Source organism: Alligator sinensis, unplaced genomic scaffold (genome assembly GCF_000455745.1).
Source record: "Alligator sinensis unplaced genomic scaffold, ASM45574v1 scaffold144_4, whole genome shotgun sequence".
Lineage (NCBI taxonomy): Eukaryota > Metazoa > Chordata > Crocodylia > Alligatoridae > Alligator > Alligator sinensis.
In genome coordinates this window covers 1,632,643-1,655,418 of record NW_005842190.1, presented here as the reverse complement: position 1 = coordinate 1,655,418, position 22,776 = coordinate 1,632,643, and the positions used below count along the sequence as shown (strand labels likewise).

At 44.4% G+C, this 22,776-nt stretch overlaps 1 protein-coding gene across 1 annotated transcript in view; it reads left to right on the top strand.

Annotated features, from left to right (window-relative positions):
* The window catches only part of LOC112550720 (AF4/FMR2 family member 3-like), a 242,309-nt gene that overhangs the window by 74,501 nt on the left and 145,032 nt on the right, over nucleotides 1–22,776 (top strand). The window contains exon 2 of the mRNA XM_025207218.1: nucleotides 14,501–14,587. Coding sequence (XP_025063003.1) covers nucleotides 14,504–14,587 — 84 coding nt within the window. The 5' untranslated portion in view covers nucleotides 14,501–14,503. The remainder of the gene's footprint in view (nucleotides 1–14,500; nucleotides 14,588–22,776) is intronic.

The following is a 22,776-nucleotide window of genomic DNA, read 5'->3' as shown; positions in this document are numbered from 1 at the left end:
GGGGGGGCTGGGGGCCTATGGCCACTCCAAAATTTGGCTTAGCCCCTGAAACCACCCCTCCAAGCCCTGCCACCACTGCTTGCCCTGTGCAGGCTGCAGTAGCTTTGCCCACCCTCCTCCTGCCTGCAGTGCTGCTCCCTCCCACCCCAGTGGGAAGAGACTTGTGCTGCCCAAGACACCATGACAGGCGATGCTGCCCCTGTCATAGTCCCTCCCTCCAGTGGCAGGTGTGGGGGCATGGCCAAACACTGGCTGGCATGGCCCCTAAGGTGAAAGAGTCAGGGAGGGAGTTTATTCCCCACTCCCTCCCCTCTCCCTCCAGGGGACCCCAGCTGAGGTCTGCCTGGCCAGGAGCAAGTGGCAAAGGTAGCAGCTGGGGCTGGCAAACCCAGGCTAGGGTCCCAGGGGGAGAGGGGAGGGAGGAGGGAATAAATCCTCTCCCTGCCCCCTTTGCCTTAGGGGGCCATGCTGAGCCAGTGTCCAGGGCCATGCGGAGCCGGGATCTGGCCACACTCCATTCCCCCTGCCAAAAATCTAGGCAAGGGCTACTTCCCCACTCCGCCTCCAGGCACACCCTGGCTGGGGTCCCTGCAGGCCAGGGTAGGGGTTTAAACCCCTCCCCCAATCATACTCAGGCCTTCCAGGGCCTGGCCATTCCCCCTCCCTTAGCTCAGCTTCCCTCAGCCACTGTGGAAGGGGAGGGAGGGCTCACTGTAGCGCCCCCCAGGTTCTGGCTTGAGTCACAGCCGGCATGTGGCTGCATTTCTGGAATCATAAGTGAATGTCTGGTCATTTGCTTACCAGTTCAATCTACATAGAACCAGTTCAACCTGCAAAGATTGAATCAATTCAGGCCTGGGCTTTTTGAATGTCTGTACTTAGCCTTAATGTACGCATCGGTATGCTTCCTTTGAGTCTCAGCTTTCCACAAAATTAATAATTAAGAATTATCTGGTTTCAACCACATTTGTTTTTCCTCCGCAATGGGTTACACTTTGATTTCATTATTACACTTAGCAGAATTTTTGCGAATCAACCAAACAAACAAATGTTTACAACACGCCATAATCTATTGCAGGTGGAAACACTGATGTAAAAAAATGTTTCGGTATCACTCAGTTTTTACTTTCTGCCAGTCTGAAACATTCTTCTTTGTAAATGTTACCCAGTTTGAAATTTTAGGCTTTTTCACCGCTCCTCTGTCTGTAGAAATGCAGTTATCTGTCAATAGCAGGTGAAGAGTCTGACCTGTATCTTGTTCTTTATTTTTTATCCCCTCTGTTTTTAATTTCTTGAAATTTATCCAAGGTAATCCTGAGTCTACTGCAGCCTCTTTGTTAGCAGAGTGCAAAAATAGCACACTTGTTAGGGTCTCTAAAAATGCCTACTATGTGCATTTTTTTCATTATTATTTGAAATCATGCAGAGATCTGGAGCTTGAAGTATCCTAGGTCTTTTCCTCTCCTACATCTCCCCCTCCGCCCTCCCCCCCACTCCCAAGGGGCAGCCATTCATCTTCATTATCCACTTCTGCTAGGTTGCTGCCAACTGAGACCAGGAAACGAGCTGCATCAGTCTTGCATGGCAATTCAAGAATTAGAATCCACAGTCCTTGGGTGCAGGAGGTTAATGCGCTAATAAAGATTGTACCTTGATTAACCACATCATCTCAGCTTGCCTGGACAAGGCTAGTTCTCAGACAGTTATCACATCACATGGCCCAGTGCATTCATTTAAGCCCATAACTTCCTAAATAGATGCAGAGATTCAACAGAAGAATTAAATGAGAGATTCTTTCCTTTTTTTGGTAAATGAAAAATAAAAGATTTTAGAGCAATCACCTGATCCCTGTTTTATGCCATAAAGACATAAAATGTAGATGCCTGCCTGGGTTAAGGAAATACAGGTTTACAGTGAAATGACTTAAATTAACCAGTTTTATAAATACACTGTCCTTCTATATTTAGCAATTATAGATTTTAAGTCTGAACTAAGTAGCATGGGCTATTTCTGTACAGTTCCAACAAGACAACAAAACCTCATTCAAAACTGAATTTTACTGTATCAGTATTTGTAATCTGCTAGACAATGAATTGATCCACAGATCATGTTACAAACGTTCATGATTTCGAATGGTTTCATTCTGTGGAACAACGCAGATACCAAACATCTGGAGATTTAATACTGAACACATTTTTTAATGCTGCATCTGCAGAAGCTCTGACCTTCTCCCTTTTCCAAGGGCCTAATCCCTCCCTCCGTCTCTCCCGTTATACATATACCTTTGTATTCCTTGCAGCATCAACTCACTCCATGAAAGGGGATCAGAAAGACTGAGAACACTATGAGAAGTGTGACAATATGCAACTAAATAATTATTTTTATTATCATTGTCTTAAATCATTATAAGCATTATAATAACATCTTAAAACAAAGCACGCCCTATCCTATGATTTTCACTTTGGCTGTTGTGCTTTGACTATTATATTGGGATTGTAGTAATAAGATTTATTGAAGAAACTGAATTTACAAAAGGCAGTAGGAAATCAGGGGGGTCTTTGGGTTAGGAATAAAGGGGGAGTTTGGGAGAGGCTAATTTACAGAATATTACAATGAAAAAATATGACTGAGATAACATTCATAGTTCTAGAAGGAAGGGGGATAGGAGATGCTTCTAGAGTGTGCTGTTCAAATAGGTTTCAAACTAGAGAGCAGAGGACACAAACTAAAGGCAAATTAGGTCACTACAAGTGTCTAAGGAAACCTTTTCTACACAGGGTAAACAGTTTATGATTGAACAGTAAAAACAGGCATGGGAGCAGAGAAAGGTGAAATATTCAAGAGAGACATCAGAGGTTAGGACAAGATTCTGTCACCACATTTTCTGGTGCCTGACTCAGTGACAACTCCATTGATTTCAGTGGAGTAGGTCACAGTGTAGTACACTATTCAGCATGGGTAAAGGTGGCATAAAAATTAAAGAGGACCTGATACCTAATTTATTCAGCTGGAACCTAAAATTTTGGATGCACATTTGGATTTAAGGATACTTTCAGCTAAAGCCAAGGGGATGGAGAGACACCATGCTCAGTGAAAAGAGAAGATTCAGAATGACTAAGGCCACCCTATGATAAGCAGGGTGGAAGGAGGCACCTAAGACCTCAACCTGGTCTTTGAAGGTAACCTCCATAACTTATACTAATGTCCCAGCAAAACTTAACAGGTGGGCCTGGAGGGTACTCTGGTGAAACCAGGTGAGAGTCAGTGTGGAAGGATTAGTTTGGCTACCGTGGGATGCTCCAGCCACCCTCTGAGGCTGGTCCTGTCACAACAAGCTGAAAATAATAAAATTAGATTAATCTTGGAAAAAATGCAATGTAACCCATCCTTGAAAAAATCATTCCAAATACTGTATACATAGTCAAGGAGAGAAAGAAATCTAGGAAACGGTAATACTATATAGTAGGCAGAAAATTAAACATTAGATTGCAATTATAATATGGCTTGAGAGAAAAAGTTGACTAGTTTGGGCCTTTATAAGGCATCACATCATAGAACAGGAACATAACAGTTCTTCTATTTGGGATCTATTCTGAAAGGTGCCAAATGCCCTCCAAACATACTGACTTTAATGGGAATGGAAGACACTCGGTGCCCATTACTGCTGCCCTCTTAGTGTAATATAAGATAAAATTCTTTATAGTTTTGCTGCAACCACACCAAAATAGTATGTTTAGTTTTGGACAACACAGGACTAGAAGGATTATGACAAAGTAGAAGATACACACAGATGAATCATTAACATGATCAGGGAACAAGAAGAAATGACCTGTGTAAAGAAAGCAAAGGTACTACATATATTTAGTTTGGCTAAGTGACACCTGTAGAAATGGGAGCACAATCTGCAGTGATATTTAACAGTGAACATCTAGTTGTGTCTGGCATTGTTGGGTTAATAATGGTAATAATTGGAATAAAATTAAGAGGTGGTAAATGTAGTTCCAACACTAGGGAAGCTTTCTGATGGTGAACCATGTTATAACAATGAAATAATATCTCAAAGGACCTGTTGTTGGCTTTATTGCTTTGGATATTTGAAATGACACTAGACAGACCATTAAAATCATTGACAGATTCTCAACTGGTGTCAGTTTAGCACCACTGAAATTAATTAAAGCAGTCTAGCTACAGTGACTAAGGATGGCTTTTTATATAAAAAATAATTTTATAAGGTCAGGCTGATGTACTGTATCAGAACTGAACTATGCCAGTGGATTCATACAGAGTATGCTGATCATATAAAATAATGGCTTCTCATTCTGTTTTAACTGATTCATGGTATTACAAGGCAGCTAAAAATTAAATGCTTTCATAATATTACTTTTTTATACTTTCTTGTAGATACCACAGAGATATTAAGTGGTATGTATAGAAGGAGAGATGGTTGTGTAATAGGGCTGTGTGAAGCTTCAGTCCCTGATTTGATTCGGCGGAGATTTGGCTCAATTCAGTGGCCGAATCTCCGAATTCATATCAAATCAGGAGACCCTTTAATCTCTCCAAATCAAATCAGAACCTCCAAATTGATTCAGAAAGATTCAGCGATTCAGATGTAGATACAGCTTTAAGTGTTTTTTCTACATACTTCAAGGTAGCAGGCAGCTTGTGAATGCTGTGATGCTGGGGCACATGGAGTGTCCCACAGAAGTGCGGGGGGCTCCCCAGTGTGCTCGGCAGCAGACCTGGAAATGGACCACTGGGGGGTCCCTCCATGGTCTCTCCCAGCTTGGTGACTGGTGCCTCCTAGGTCTGGGGGGCACCCAGGGTCTGCCTGCAGCTGATCACTGAGCCGGCAGGGGGGGGCCCAATGTGCTCCCCAGAGGACCCGGAAGTAGACCAGATATACTTCCGGTCCACTTCCAGGTTCACTGCCAAGCATGCGGGGAGGGAGGAGGGGCCATGCCCCTGTGGGATGCTCCATCTGCCCCACCATCACAGCATTCATGAGCTGCACCCAGTAGCTCGAGGTACATAAAAAAAATATTTAAAGCTGTGTCCATGGCCGAATCACTGATTCTCTGAATTGGCATTGAATCTTCAGATTCGAATTCCGCTGAATTGAATCAGGGACAGTGGTCTGAATCAAGTAATCGAATCACTGTCCCCGATTCAGGCTAAATCCAAATCCAATAGGGCCTGTTTCGCACTTCCCTATTGTGTCATGGAAAGAAAGTGATCTATGAGCTAATCAGCACACTTTTTTCAAAGGAAAATTGTATCTCGGTAATCTCCTAGAATTCTAATATAATAAAGGATTTAGTCTGCCTGTCTGTCCATAACGCTCCAGCCCAACCACGCATGCACCGCCAAGAGGACCTGCGACAACTGGCTGCGAGGCCCTGGAGCATTATGGACAGAGTGGGTGAGGGAGCCAGACCAGGAGTGGCAGGGGGTGGGAAGGCACACAGGGCCAGGCTGTGAGCAGCAGGCAGTGTGGGGGCACACACAGCTAGATGTGGGGGGGCACACAGAGCCAGACCAGGAGTGGCAGGTTGCGGGGGGGGCCATGGGGCCAGACAGGGAGTAGAGGGAGTGGGGGGGACATATGGGATCAGATGCAAGGGGTGGGAGGGCACATGCGGTCAGATGCAAGGGCTGGGGGGTGTACAGAGCTGGAGGCAGAATGGTGGTGCTGCTGGCCAGCGGGTCGTGGTGCTCCGTCTCTGCCCGCCCCTTCCATCATTCTTGATGGGCAATTGGCTAGTTCTTTGAATATTCAAAAGTGGGTAAAGGATAACTCAGTGACACAACTTATTTAGGCCTCCCAAAGCCATTCAATAAGCTACTGCAAAAAAAAAAAAGCATAAATAGCCATGAGGTAACAGGAAAAGAATTATCCTGTGTCAAAAACTGAGTAGACCTTAGAATAGTAGGGGTGGAAGGGACTGCTGGAGGTCATCTAGTCCCAGGGTGGGCAATTATTTCAGCTGGAGGGCTGCTTAATGAGTTTTGGTGAGCTGTTGAGGGCCACAACAGTAGCTCCGCCTCTTGACAGGTGCCTTGCCCCTTGGTCACCATCTTGGGACCTGAAGTCCCATCCCCTAACCCAGGGCAGGCAATTATTTCGGGTGGAGGGCCACTTACCGAGTTTTGGCAAACCGTCAAGGGCCTCATGGGTAGCCCCGCCCCTTGACAGGTGCCCCTCCCCTGGTCGCCAACTAGGGGCCGGAAGTCCCACCCCCTTAACCTCTGACTATTGCCACTGGAAGTCACTCCTGTTGCCCCTGGTAGTACTCCTTTGGGGAAGAGGGTTTGCCATCTAAGGAGGAAAAAGACCAAATTATATACTAAAAAATCAAACACCCATAATAATATATTTTAATTTAATTTAAAAAATATATTTTTGATCTGATTTGTGTGTGTTTGTGCTGTATGTGTAGATAGAAGTGATTGCATAAAAGCTCAAAATGCAATCTTACTTGTATATTGTGTGGGGCGTGCACGGGTGTCAGGGGGTATGGGGTGGGTGTGGGGTTTGTGGGAAGTTGTGGGTAGGTGGGTGGGGGGGTTTGTGAGATTGTGGTGGGATCTGGTATTGTGGGTATGGGAGCCACAGGGTGCAAAGCAGTCAGTGAGTGGGCAAGGAAGTGATGAAAGTGGTGGGGGGGATTGGAAGTGAGCGGGTGTGCAGGCGCGCGGGGCATGCGGGGCCCAGAGTGGGGTGGTAGGAGCATGTGGTGCAGGCTGACAGAGGTCTATGGCAGGGATTCCCAACCTTTTAATACCGTGGACCTGCAAATTGTATAATTTACAGATTTCAATTTAATTTACATGTTTAAATTTAATTTTTAGCGGGGGTGAGGGTTGTTGCAAGGATTGGATGGAGTTGGGGCACCAGGGGACCCTGCAGGGGAGGGGACTGCACAGCCAGTGGCCCAGGGGGATCTAGCTGGGGCTGCCTGGGAAAAAGGGGCTCTGCTGCCTTTCTTAGGAGCAAGCAGCAGAGCAGCCTACCTGTCCTCCACCCTGAGCATTTCCCCACCCACATCCCTCTGCTCCCATCCACAGGGGGGGGTGGAGGGTCCTGCCTGGCCTGGCATGGGCCACAGTACACAGGCAGCACCTTACCAGGTGTGGCTATGGCAGTGGGAGTGGGATGGGGCGCACACAGCCAGCTGCCTCCCTCCCAGGGCTGCCCCGCTGCCCACATATAACTACTGGCAGTGGAAACTCCGGCTCCCGTCTGGCTGCCATGCACCCGCTCACTCCGAGCCCCGCCAGCCCCAGCCCCATGGCACAGGTGGGGATGACCACAAGCAGCCCCAACCCCTCATGCCCCGCATTCGCCCATCTGGGCTGAGCAGTGGAGGTGGGTGAGGAACAAGCTGCTTCTCAGCACCAGGGAAAAGCAGCCCCTCCCACCACCAGCACTCCCTGCAGCAACTGCCCAGAGCCCACGCTGGACTTTCCTGCCTCTCTGCCACATCCCCACTGGGCAGGGTATATTAATTGGTGGGTGCCTGCAGCCTGGTAGGGGATGGTGCTGGGCCCCATGGTCCAATTCTGGTGTACAGAGTTTAATCCAGCCCACACACTGGCCCTGCCCCACTCATCTGGCCCATGGTACTTAAAGGTTGAGTATCACTTATTTAATGTATTTTTAACAGTCCCATGATCCGAAGTAATTCTAATTCATAAATTTTGAATGTTCAGTTTCCATAACCACATTTACTCTTCATTTATTTTTTTTCTAATACATGCTTTTCAAGACACATGCTTTTAAAGCACAGCTACTATGTTGGCAAAAAAAACTTGTATTGCCTAGATTAGTGATGCTTGATCTTTTCAGCAAGTCATGAAGGAGAAGTGCCAGGTCTGTCTGCAGGCTGGATCCAGTTCATCGGCCTGATCTAACACATGATGCTGGCCCAGCCAGGACTCAAGACAGCCTCATGAGGCTTGGAAATTTGTTACCAGTGGAACAGTGGCAGTGTTAATTACCACCGCTCTCCAACCACAAAATGTCCTGGCCCATGGTCCAGATCTGTCCTGTGAGCCAGAGGCTGAATACCCCTGGCCTAGATATTAGATCGTTATCTAGTAATCTGGTACATTATAATTTGAATGTTTTTGTTTGAGTTACAAAGAAGATTAATCTTACATTTTATTTAAAAAGTATACTAACAGCACTTCAAAAAACATGACAGCTTAGTTACATATTATTAATAGTGTAAAACAGTAAATGTTGTTTTCATGTATCATGCTGTGTGTATCCATACTGCTAGGTCCATCCCAAACACAAATATGATGAGCTAAGTCTCTCTCTCTCTCCTCCCATGATCGTTGCTTAAAATGGAGACATTTATTATCAAACATATAAAATGTTGAGTTCTTTTTATTTCCTTTCAATATTTTGCACTTTAGATTTTACATTTTCAAGCAGTTCTCCATAACATGAGGGCTAGGACTACCTACCTCTCTTAAAATGTCATTCTGAGACAATCCTGTGTCACCAGGAGCTGTCTGAAGAAAACCACTGAATATCAGGAGATACATGTTGAAGTAACACGAGCTGGCAACACTGATACATATTTCAGATTCATCTGTATGTCATGGGCCTTGCAACGCTTTAAAAGTATACTTAAGTATTTATTCCCATATACTATTTTAACTCATGGAGCCATTTTTGAGCCACTGGCATCTAAAATGTTATTATTCTGTAGCATGAACCAGGTAACATGGAGGATTTATTTTATAATGAAAAAATGTTATGAATTTTATTATTTTTTTATTTTCTATAATTTGACATTCAAATGGTGAAGATAAAATATGCCATATAATTGGAATTTAAAATATTATAGTAAACACAAACTTAGGTAAAGGGGATAATTATTCCTGTTAAATATCAGTATTCTAAATTGTTGGTTCAGAAAGGGTTATGTCTGATTAAAATGATGTAGATAACTTTATCATACCCCACAACTCAAAGTACAAGGGGAGGAGTAGAAGCTAACAGGGGAAAAAAGTCCATTAAGGCCATTTTTCATCTAAGTGTAGATGAAAAATAAGCCTGGGGGGAAAAATGAAAAAATGTGACGTGTCAAAAAAGGTCATATTTGCTTTTAATCAGTACACTGGTTCTTTCTATGGGCAGGGGTATCAGTGCCAGATCTAGGCAGGCAAGGTGGGAGGACAGACATATCCTATTGTAATAGATTGGTTTCTGTACAGCATGTAGCAAACTTCTTAGAAGATGTTTCTGTACAGAGGACTATGTGAGGTCAGCATGTTTATAACCCAGGAGGACTGGCTCTTAGATGAATGGAAATCATATGACTAAGAGGCCTCTTCCAGAAATGAAATGTCTTTAGGGCTAAACCAGCAATGTTTCCTGTCTGCATGGCTGCTTCCACATAAGCAAAGACTAAAATAAAGCATAACCCCATCTGGTTAGCTCTTGTGTATACTTATGATCTGGACAGACAATCCCTTGGCTTCTTTGTAGACTAAATCTCATTGAACTTCAGTCATAGAAGGGAACACATGCCTTCAGTTTTGGTGCAGAAAACACACAACTCTTCAAATGTAAATAACCTAATTACGTGATGGAAAGGTCCCTATTAAACCTAGACTGACAAAGGTCTCAGTGTTTGGATCTTACTCTCAGTGTTTGAACCATACCACAAATCCCCTTTCTTTTAACATATGATTGTAATAAAGCATTACTGTGAGAATATTTCATTTTCTAATAAGTAATACATTGAGCTTTTGAAAACGATTGTGTGTGAGAGTGATGGAGTAGAAAACTAGGGCACAAAAATTATAACTGATGCCACTGCTGGCTAGCCATGCTGTAGCTTCTGGCAGCTGGGAGGCACCAATGTCCCATGCACCTCTGCTGCTCAGGACATCTAGCTGCACTGTTATACTTCTCATGTGTATAATCATTGCAATAAGACTTTTCCTTCTCTACAGCAAACTGGACAGTGATTGGTTGTCTGTGTTCTAAAGGGCCTGCTATATAATAAAAATTGCTGTGTACTGCTGTTGGTGGCACTTATCTGATAAGAAAAGCATAAGATAAACAGTCTGCCTGAGTGAACTGAAAAGCACAGAAATCCTGATACTGAAACAGCAAACCACATAATGCTTTGATTAGAGCATGCACAGAGATTACAATGGCATAATAAATCATTTAATGCTTTTAACCTCAAACAAAATAAAGAATGCATTTTTACTAGAAAATAAACTTTTTATCAAGAACAAATTTATAACTCATACCACCTTGAAAGAGTCAGCCCACCAGATTACCTAATTGGCAGGACACTCTTGAGACGTTGAGTTAAGTAAAAAATGTTAGGGCTAGCCGCAGAGTGGCCATTGCTCCATTCCAGAGCTACTGATGAAGAATAAGCAAGATGCTCATACTCACTTCTTCTTTTTCAGATAAAACTGACATGTTCAAGTGTGTTTTAAAAGAGGCCATTTATAGCAATATAACGGCACTGTTACTCAGGGACTAGATGCAAACCAAGTAAACTCTCTAGCGTACACCTGAGTGACAGCAGCACACTCTATTAATGAAATAAATGCAAGGCAGCAGCATAGCATTTTCAGAACAAACTCTCATAGTGGCAGTCAGTGGTAATGAGGCAGAGCACTGCTTACCAAGCAACTCCTGAGACCTGCTGATTGACCCTTCATGGTTGTTGCATGCAACATGATTTTTTACATTAATTTTATTAAAAGAGAGTGCATCAAACATCATGCCTTTTGTGCATCATGCATTTAAGCAAATATCAATCTAAAACTGCTGACAATGGGCAGCAAGATTAACCCTTTCTACACAAGCCATCTATCTATGGGAAAAGAACAAACATGAAGAAATAAGTTTAAACTGTAGCAAAACAGATTTAGATCGAACATATTCAGATGACCTGGAAGAATTCTCCTGGGTTTGTTCTCCTGGAAGAAAAACTTATGTGGAAACACCTGAACAGACATTTGATTACTGAGACCCTGAAAAGTAAAGAGCTTGCAGTGTGGATACTGTGCATCCAGAGGTCCTTTATGCAAACATTTTAACATGTGCCACAATTTCCCTCAGTCTGCCTGGCAACAGATGGCAGCACTGCCCAGGGGTGGCCTGATTGGTTCACTAAGACAGCTCAGAGTCAGTCTAATGTCACCCACATTACACTTTAAGCTTCTCAAATGTTGATCATTGTTAATGTTAGCTTGAGTTTAGAGCAATTACACATTCAGTGTAAAAATCTTCCCTAACAGTCCCCCATGACTTACCACTAGGGGGCTGCAAGCACAGGCCTGACTAGGAGCTGCAGCTGTGAGTTGCCACTAGAGGGCTGGCTAGCCAGGACAACCTTCTATTCGTGCTCTAGGTGGGAGTGGATTGGAGAGAGGGCTTGGTGGGTAGGTAGGGGAGCATGAGGCTAAAAGAGGGAGAATTTTAATGATGGGTGTAGCAGGGCACTAAGGTGCCTGCTACTTGGAGAGCCGGGATAACTCATCAGGTGCCGGTTGCTATGACAACTAGAGGGAACTAGTGACCCACACCTGCCTAGTCAGCTGACCAAGAAGGGGCAGGGCCTGGCTCCTATATAAATCACAGGCTGGAGGCCAGGAGGCAGTTCCCTGCTGGCAGACAAAGGGGGAAGGAGCTCTGCCTGAGTGAGCAGAGGGAAGAGCCTTGAATGCATCAGCCATTTGAGACTGGTAAAGGGTGGAGCACCCTAGGGGTGGCTGGATTAATGTTATAGCCGGACAGCTGGAGTTTGTGTTGTAGCCCAGTTGTGTTTGCTGTTTGTAACCGGCGGTTTGGGTGAGGCTAAGAGGGGATGGAGGAGGCATCATAGGGGACCCACAGCAGCGTGGGAACCCTAGCCCCAGAGAGTGGGGGCAGCTAGGAGCTCCAGAGAGAGGGGGCAGCGAGGAGCCCCAGAGAGGGGGCAGTGATTGCCGAGCGCCGGAGAGAGTGCAGAGAGAGACAGGGCTGTGGAGAGCCCAAACGCTAGAGAGGGCACAGAGAGAGAGACAGGGCCGTGGAGAGCCCAAGCGCCAGAGAGGGTACAGAGAGAGAGACAGGACCGCGGAGAGCCCGAGCGCCAGAGAGGACGCAGAGAGAGAGACAGGGCCGTGGAGAGCCCAAGCGCCAGAGAGGGTACAGAGAGAGAGACAGGACCGCGGAGAGCCCGAGCGCCAGAGAGGGCACAGAGAGAGGCAGGGCTGCGGAGAGCCCGAGCACCAGAGAGGGTGCAGAGAGAGACTGAACAATGTTAGTTACATCTGCGAGGCTTGGGGCGTGGTACAGGGGTGGTTGGAGTCCCTCCTAGACTGCTCTGTGCCCCTGCAAACTGCCAGGCTAGGTCACACCCCCAGGGGCAGGAGGGGGAGCTGGCTTGTGCCAGTACCAGCCCCTGGGCAGTAGAGTTCAGGGGGTGAAAAGTTTGTCCACACAAAACAGGAGGTTGGAGGAAGGGAACACTGCGTTCTGGGATGCTGGAAGACTGAAACTTGGGTTCTTTATACCTGGGGAGTGGTTACACATTTATGGAACACAAGCTGGATAAACCTGCCCTGGATTGGTATAAATATAAGACACCTATAGGGTACTTGAAACTAATTAATACCTCTCAATATGTGAAAAATCCAAGGGTTAAGAGCACCCTAAGCCACCTAAAATTATTGTGTGACAAAGCCCTGTGTCTCCCTGCAACACAATGTGGGATTGTGAAGGGGGGCAGGGGTGTTCTGCTCCCTGCTTCGCTGAAGTAGTAGAGTCTAGCCTGAGAAACACACTCTCTTCAGGTGGGTGGGGGTAAGGGGAAATTTTCTTCTGGGAGCAATTATGTTCCCGGGTTATTTTTCTCCTGGAGCAACCATACACTCATGGTTTCTCCTGGGAGAGCAGCAACTTTCCCAGGAGAAACTGAATGTCTGTTTATCATCTAAAACTTCCTTAGTGTCAGAATAGTAGGGCAATGAAACAAACTGCCCAGGGAAGTTGTGAAGTCTCCCTCATAAAAAAAAATGTTCAAGAGACTAGAAAAGCATTTGACAGGTTTAAGAACAGTACACCCTGCATTTATTCATGGGGTTGAACTAGATGACCTGGATGTCCCTACCAGCCCTATGTTTCAAAGAAATCAGAGAAGCAGAAAAAGCTTCTGTCCTAGTTTAGATCTCGTAAAAATGTAGCCAAAAAACCCCCAGCCTTACTCAGTATATTTATTCTGTGGTAATTTACCTCAGATTTTACTCTGGAGTAAATTATACCAGCATCCAGGCCCAGAGGCATAACAGGGCAGCTCCATGTGCTGGGCACCAGCTCTCCACAAGGCAGCATTAGCCATCATAATGGTGGTGGTAGTGGTGGTGCGACTAGCTGTCAGCTGTAGCAGCAACTATTTATGCACCCTCCCCAAAAGTGGTACCTGGGGCTCCTGCTCTGGTTGCCCCTACTCAGTTACACTACTGCCCCAGACAGCTGTTTGACCAAGTCACCCAAGGTAGCTGTTTGTAGTAGTCATTGTTATAGCACCACACCCCTAGGAGTTGGTGAAGCTAGTAATAGCTTGACTGCACTGATCAAATGGCTGTCCTTGAATGAAGTTGACTGGCATTGCGTTGCTCTGGAATAAATGTATCATGTGCCTGCAGCCCAGCAGACTTGGACTTGAGCCTTCCTCTCAGCATTCACACACTGCTACTGTGTGAGACAGGATACTGGATTAGTGGACCTACCATCTGACCTAGTAAATGGCATTTCTTACTTTTCTTAATCACAAAGGTGTTGCTTCTCATGGAGATAGAGACAAGATATTATATGAAGCAGAAAAAGGTAAACACATCTTGCTAAAAAAGAAATAACTCATTCAATAAACGTAGAAAAAAGAAGAGAAGTTGAGTGGAGAAATCCTTATTTAGGGCATAATCGTGGGCTGTGTCTTGCAAAGCACTGGAGCAGCTGGACGCTTTGAGCACATTCCTCATGGGGAAAATGGTAATTGCAGTTGCTAATCTGTATTCAAGCCCTGATGGTGAGATTTATTTCCAGACTAGTCCATATGATATGCCAAACTACTGGGTCCTAGAATTAAATATCTATTCCTTAACATACAAAAAATAACCCTTTCTCTGTATTCTCATCCACCATTATTTCTTCTGTCACTCTCAGAATACAGTGCACAATTAAAGGTTGGGTATGAAGTACCAAAACAAACAAACAAACTTCTTGCACTCAAGAAACATTGGTCATCCTAAGATTGAAACTGTTAAGAAAAATGCTCCTGAAAGTTTGTGATGAAAATAATGCAACTCACCCACTGTCTAAGCCAGGCATATACTAGAATCTACTGGAAATTACCCACAGATAGCAATATGTCTACTACTCGGATAGCTCTTCCACTAAAATATTGTTATTATGGTTTCCTCTTCTTATGTTGTCTTTTTAAAAATAGTTAACCATTCACTTTTTTTCCAGGAGATGACCCATTCTTGGCCACCACCACTCTCAGCTATTCACACACCTGGAAAAGTAGAACAGAGCAAGTTTTCATTCCCAAACAAGGTAAGTAAATATTTATAATCTATAAGCAACTCTTTATAATCTATAAACACATATAATTCTGAATTCTGATTCTCCATGGGACCTTCTGTTACTTCTAACTACACATCCAAGCATAAACATTTCTGGACAGAGGACATGTACTGGGGTGTTGTAAAGGTTATTGGCATGAGTTTCAAAAAGATGAATTATTCATAAATGGTGAGTCATTAACGAATAATTTAAGTCACCCCATATAAATACTATGTTTTACCTTTCAGCATCACGTATAGTTTAAGTGCTACAAGCCTATTCCAGAATTATTTTAGAGGGGTATTAAAGTCACAGATACACAAGCAGGCTGTGGTCATGTGTTGGTCACTTCACCCTTGGAATGGGACAGGAGGGTGATTTGGCAGCTGTGATCATGACTGAGCAGTCCTTTTTAGGATCCCCTCTGCTTACTTTGCATTGGGAGAGGGCTAGAAAAAGTGCTTCAGACATAGGCTATCCCACCTTATCTTACCCAACCAGATAGCAGCTTCCAGGGGGATCACTCAAACTGTGGTCAAAATACAAAAATGTCCTTTGCATCCTGGAATGTATAAGCCTTACTAGATGACCCAAGCAGTAACAGACCTGAACATGGAACAGCTATTGTTGCCCAAGAGCTCTCATCAACAACATCGATATCGCTGTTCTCAGTGAGCCCAGACATGCAGCTGAAGGCCATCTGAGGGAGGAGTGAGGTGACTACACATTCTTCTGGAAAGGGAAACCTGCAAACGATAGATGAATACACAGCATTAGTTTCACCATTAAGAACCAGATTGTCAGCCAAATGAGCAAATTCCCTGTTGGCGTTAACAAGCACCTCATGACTTTCCATCTCCAACTGACCAACAATTTGTTTGCTACCATCACCAGTGCATATCAATGCTGAGAAAGAACAAAAAGAATAGTTTTATGCTGACCTTGATGAAATCCTGACTATCATCCCAAAAGAGGATAAAATCATTCTCCTTGGAGATTTCAATGCAAGAGTTCGCCAGGACTTTAATATGTGGAGGAGCACCATTTGGAAGGAAGGAATGGGCAAGGCCCATTCCAACAGCATCCTCTTAGTCAGTAAATGTGCAGAGCATGACTTTGTCCTTACTAACACTATCTTCAGACAACATGACAGGTACAAAACAACATGGCAACACCCCGGCTCAAAACAATGGCATCTCCTCAACTATGTCATTGTAAGAGCATGTGATCTAAAAGACATTCATACCATGAATGTTATGAGAGGAGCCAGTGACTGCTGGACCAATCATAGCTTAGTGAGATCAATCATGTCCATTAGGGTTGCACTGAAACATAGAAAGCAACCCAATTCAGTGCAAAGACAGTGCAATATCAAATGCCTTCAGACCCTTAGACACTGCAAAGCCCTCCAAACACATCTCAGCAAAAAACTCACCAATCTGAGGATTGAAAAAAATAACACTTGAGTTGAGGAAGATTGACAAGCTCTAAAGGAGATTATCCATGAGGCTTGTCCAGAGTCAATTGGCTTTATCACCTGACACCATCAGGACTGGTTTGACGAAAACAGTGTTGAGATCAAAGCCCTTCTCAATTGGAAGAGGAAAGCTTTCTGTGACTGGCAAGACTATCCTATGTCCAGTTAGAAGCAGGGAGCTTCCAGTCAGGGAACTTTTCAACAGCTTAAAGCTGAAGCCCAGAAGATTCAAGAAATCAAAAACAAATGGTGAGAAGAGAAGACAAAAGAAATCCAACAATTTGTTGACAGTCATAACATGTGGAGCTTCTTCATTGCAATCAAGACTGTGTACAGACCAAGCTCTTGCAGACTTACCCCACTTAGAACTGAAGATGGCAGTACTTTCCTTAAAGACAAATCCATTAAAAACCACTGGATTGAGCACTACCTAAAACTCCTGAGCCACGAATTGGTGGTGAATTGATGAAACCATTGAATCTACCCCACAGCATCCAGTAAGGGAAAAACTTGCCAGTCTACCAACCTCTGAAGAAGTCAACCATATGATAAGATAGAGGAAGAACAACAAAGCATCTGGCCCTGATGGCATGACAGATGAAGACTTCAAAGCTGGTGGGGAAACTATGACCAACAAGTTCCATACACTGCTTCTCATAATCTGGGACACTGAGGAAATTCCAGCTGACCTAAGGAATGGCAATATTGCCAGTATTGTTGAAAAGGGAGATAAGTCTGTCTGTGAATACTATCAAGATATCACCCTCCTCTCCGTCACTGGGAAGATCCTCACTTGAATTCTCCTTCTAGAAAGGGAAATCCTCGCTCAAATTCCGCTGAACCAACTGCTTCCTCTTGCCACAGAAATCCTTCCTGAGTTTCAGTGCAGCTTCAGACCACCAAGAGGCACCATGGACATGATTTTTGTGGCTTATCAGATCCAGGAAAAATAACAGTAACAACACCAGGAACTGTATGGGTGCGTCTAGACAAGTGTGGATGTGTGGTTTGTGGTGCTGCAGATCTATCTGTGGCACCACATACTGCACACACCACACATCCAGGCATTCTCCACACTGCTAATTTCCAGTGTGGGTTTTTTGACCCTAGGAGATCCTACGGTCAAAAATACCTACATCTTTAAAAAAGCAGGGTGGCACACATTGAAGCAGCGCCCTACACAAAACCATAGTCTCACCAGCTGCCATACTCCAGCTACCAGCCAGGCTCTTTGCTACAAGACTGCCGCAGCTGCAGCTCCTGGAAGCTCCCAGGATCCCAGGTAAGGCTGCCTCCCTTACCCCACCTGAGGCAACATGCCAGTGCTACTACTTGTCCCTGGGGAAACACACATTCCGGCGTGTGGGGATGAGTACAATACAGCCTTTATTGATTTGACCAAAGCCTTCAGCTCTTAACTGTGAGGCTTTATGGAAGATTTTATTAAAGTTTGGCTGCCTAGGGAAATTTATCACCATCCTAAGACTCCTTCAGGATCAGATGACTGCCTCCATCCTATGTAGTGATTCTACTACAGAGCCCTTTGCCATACAAACTAATGTCATGGAGGGCTGCGTGATCACACCAATGTTGTTTTCCATCTTTCTTGCAGTCATCAAGATGCTCATCCATGACCACCTGCCACATGGCATTGGCATTGAGTACAAAATGGATAGGAATTTTTTCAATCTCTCCCGCCTCGTGCCAAAACCAAAGTTACCTCGGCCTTGATTGTGGAACTTCAGTACACCAATCTCAACTGGCCCCGAAGTAGGGTCAGGACCCAAGAAGAGCTAGAGGTCCAAGAGGGACCACTGACAGAGACTGATAGGGTCAGGGACCCACAGTTAGGGAGGCTGGAGCCTAGAAGCCAGATCCAGTACCATCGGCCTGGGCTAAAAGGCACAGCAAGAGCATAAGGGGAGGAGGCCAATAAGGTCAAGACCCCTACAAGGTGAATAACTGTAAAATAACACCCGTGAGGCATAGGGCATGGTGTAGGAGACAATGGAGCTACACAGTGAGCCCTTAAGGTTACAGGTGCTCTGCAGGGGCACAGACAGGCTGTGAGGGCCTACTGAGTTTGAATGTTGAATTGAGATTATTGGGATCCAGAAGGGACTTGGTGGTGACTTGCACCAATTAAGGCTCACCCTAAAGCCTGTGGGCAGCCTCCCTTACCTAATCTTCAATAAGAACAAGGCATGGTGGGTAAGCAATCAAGGGAGGGCTACATTAGAGACTGGGCAGGAGCCACACAGTTACCTGAAGGTGTCACAGTTGCCCCTGGGGCTTGAACCTGCCACAACAACCTTTTACTTGACCCAGAGGAGTGATCATCCTCAACCGTGAAGGATCACTGAAGAAGCAAGTTTTTAAAGATTTAGTAGTACTATTGTTTGTAACCTTCTGTGCATAAAACCAAGCTCCTTTAGTCACCCTATGTCCACTATATAGGCTTCAGAGGGAAATACATTTATAACCTTTAAACCTTTAATGATTTATCAAAAGTAAAATAGCTCTTCCGTGAATAGTAATGTTGTGATTTTTAACTATCGGGGATGTGAATAAAAGCCAATTGCCATATTGCAGAAGGATCTGAAGGAAATATCTCTCTGATAGGTTGATTTAAAAAAAAAAAAAAAGCAGCTGCTCAAAGCTGATAAAAAGTTTTAGAAGTTGGTCCAGTGGGTGATGGATCAGTGATCTGCAGTCAGGTGAGGTGATCAGAGGTGCAAGACAAAATTAACACAATGCATGGCTCTGCAGTTTATCACATAAATATCACCGCCTCACCTTCAAAGGGGATGCGTGTATGTGTATATGCAATCATCAGTATGCATACTTATAGAGGTGGCTGGTGCATATATATACAATATATGTAGGTCAGGGATGTCAGCATATGGCCGTCATGCTGGATCTGGGCCATGGAGCTACTCTATCCAGTCTGCTAGGCTGTTGGCAGGCCACCAGAAGTTGGGGAAATGACTGGGATGGAGTGGCCTGCTGCAGAATCTAAGGCTACTGTGCACATGGTGATCAGTGGCAGGAGAGCTAGCAAGAGCTAATCCGTCCCTGGTCATTCCTGTTGTGACTATCATGGCTGTACCTCAGCATTTCCCAACCTTTTTCACCCCACGGCACACTTACCTAAATAAAAAAGCAGCAGCACACCAGACGCAGAGTGAGGGGGGCGGGGCTGGTGCACGGCCAGCCGGATACCACAGCACACCGGCTGGAAACGCTGCTCTACCTCCTTGGCTGCCAGCCCCACCACCACTCCATACTGGAACCTCTGCCACCATCACTGCTGCCAGGTGCCCCTTGTCAGAGCCAGAGATGATGCCACAAGATCTGGGTCCAAGCTGGAGCTGCTGCCACCACCATGTGCTCCTGGGCTGGATCTGTAATTAATTATAATATATATCATTACAGTGCCATGTGAATAATTATTTTATTATACAGCATTGATCTTTTTATGTACCCACTGCCATGTATTTTGTCTCACTGGGACTTATCCTAATATTTCAGAGCCTTGAGAAGCTTTGTGGAGCTACCATTTGCTTTAAAATAACCTGCCAGAGAAATGTTTCCTCCTCTCTCACCCAGCTGGTAATTCTTCCCAAGGGAGGTAATTCTTCCCTTGCCTGTATCTGTACCTGATATTTGTGTATATAATATCATAATGGCGCTGTCACACAGCCCTGTGTGACTAGAAATTGGTATTCTATAGTGATACTACAAGAGGCAAGGATTTCTTAGGGCGATATCTTTTATTGGACTGATTGCATAGTTGGGATAGATATGTAGTTAATGTGCAATTGGTCCAATAAAAGATATCGCCCTAAGAAATCCTTGTATCTTGCATAATTCCTGAACCATCATGGCTACAACATCACTCCATCATGCTGGACTTTACATTGCAACAGATTTTAGATGTACAAAACTATAATTTAATTTTATTTAATTTAATTCTGCTTAATGGCAGAGTTGCAGAGGCAGTAAGCAACAAAAAAAAATTTTTTTTTTCAAAAAGTGGAAGACATCCTAGTGAGGAAAATAAAAAAAGATCTTAAACTCTGGCAAATCAAATCTAAAACTTAATAAGACAAGCTAAGAAAGAGTTTGAAGAAGAACTTGCTAGAGACATAAAACATAACATTAAAAATTTTTTAAAAACATCAGAAGCCAAAAAGACTGCCAGGGAGTCAATTGGGTCTTTGGATGATCAGGGTGTAAAAGGGACACTAAAGGATGACAGGGCTATTGCCTAGAAACTAAACGTATTTTGCATCTGTCATGACTGTGGAAGTTGTTAGGGAAACTCCGTCACCAAATCCACTCTTCTCTAGGGACAAGTTAGTGACCCAAATTGAGATTTCAGTAGATGAGGTTGAAGAGGAAAGTAATAAATTGAATAGTAGCATTCACCCTAGGGTCCTGAAGGAGCTCAGATCAGAACTCCTAACTATAGTATGCAATCTAACGCTAAAAGCAGTCTCAGTACCAGAGGACTAGAAGGTTGCCAGTGTGACTCCCATATTTAGAAAAGGCTCTAGAGGGAATGCAGGGAACTGCAGGCCAATAAGCCTAATTTCTGTCCCTGGAAAATTGGTAGAAACAATCATTAAAAAAAAAAGAATTGTTCAGCATATGAATAAACGTGGCTTCCTGGGGAGCAATCAACATGGCTTTATCAAAGGAAAACCACGCTTCACCAAGCTACTGGAGTTCTTTGAGGTGTCAGTAAGCAGGTGGATCAGGGTGATCCAGTTAACATAATATATTTGGACTTACAAGAAGCTTTTGATAAGGTCTTCCATCAGAGGTTCTTAATGAAGCTAGCTAGTGCTGGTCGCAGAATTGCAGGGAACATCCACTCGTGGATTAGAAATTGGTTTGAAAATAGAATGCAAAGAGTAAGTATAAATAGTCAGTTTTCAGGGTGGAAAGAAGGTTCCCACAGGGATCTGTGATGGAACCAGTGCTGTTTAATATATTTATAAATGATCTGGAGAAGGGGGTGAGATGGCCAAATTTGCAGGTTACACAAAATTATTAAAAGTGGTAAAGACTAAGGTGGACTGTGAGGACTTACAGAAGGATCTGGCACAATTGAGCAAATGGGCAACTAAATGGCAGATGAAATTCAATGTAGATAAATGTAAAGTGATGAACATGGGCCAGAATAACCCAAACCATACCTACACTATGTTAGGTAGGTATAGTTAGCTGTTACCACGCAGGAAGCTGTACATAACCTGTTACAACATAGGAAAGAGATCTAGGAGTCATTGTGGACAGTTCGCTGAAAACATCAGCTCAGTGCCCAGCAGCCATCAAAAAGGCAAACAAAATGTTAGGGGTTATTAAGAAGGAAATTGCAAACAAAGTGGAAAATATCATTATGCCCCTTTATAAATCCATGATGTGCCCACACCTTGAATACTATGCCTAGTGCTAGTCTCTGCACCTCAAAAAGTATATAGAAGCACCAGAGAAGGGCAAAAAGGATGCTTAATGGTATAAAAAGGCGTCCATATGAGGACAGACTAGACAGTTTAGGCCTATTCAGTTTAGAAAATAGACTCTAAGGTGGGGGGACATGATAAGGGTTTACAAAATGGTAAATGGCAAAGAGAAAGTAAATAGGGATGTATTATTTACTGTCTCTCACAATACAAGAGCTAGTGGTCACAAAAGGAAACCAGCAGGTAGTAAGTTTAAAACTAGGAAAAGGAAGTTCTCTTTCCACAGCATGTAATTAAAGTGTGGAACTCATTGCCACCATGTGTTGTGGAAGCTGACAGTTAAGCCACATTCAAAACGGGATTGGATAAATTCTTGGAGCAAAGGGGCATCAATAGATATTGGACTATGGGAGTTAGGGGCACAGTCTTTGAATCAGAACTTCCTCAACCTTAAATGCTGGAGACTGCAAGTGAGAGAGGAACATTGGAAAAAAATAAACCCTAGTCAAAGCCAGTTCACTCTCCCTTTCAGCATTCACTGTGCCACTGTGTGACCCAGGCCTATTTGATGTTCATAAAGATTATGGATAGAGGCCCATCATGAAGTACTATAAGCCTCCATTAATAAAGGAGGCCACCAGAGACACATCAACTAATTCTGGGGGAAAAATAAAGAGAAAACAGGAATGGGAGTGAGGTCACAGGTTAATAACAAGGAATCCAGAAGGGAACATCGAGCAGAACACATTGGCTAGCACCCACTGCCTCCTGAATTAGTCGAGGGGTCCTTAAGCAGCGAAACTCTGCCCAGATACATGAGCAGAGGAGAGACAGGAAAACAGTCCACACTTGCCTGGGTTCCTCCCAGCCACATCCTTTTTCCCAGTCTTGTAGATAGCCAGCCTGGCCAGAGCAAGAAGGTTGACCAGGAAGACCTGGGACTTGGCGGGGCCACAGATGAGGAGTGCATAACAAAGAAGTTATGCACTCTCCAGGGAGCAATGCAGCCAGAACCTCAGCTGGAGGTTCTGGAGGAGGCAGAAAAGGAGCTGCAATCTAGTGCACTCAAGGTAGGTGTGTGCTGGGATCTACCTCTGTTGGCAAAGGGGCAGGTGTCAGAAGTGTCCATAAAGAGTACCAGATAAATGCCCATGGCAACAGCTCTGTGAAGGAGCCACTAGCTGAGGTTCCAGGTGGCTCTTGGGATCAGGGTGGAATATGGATTTGTCCAC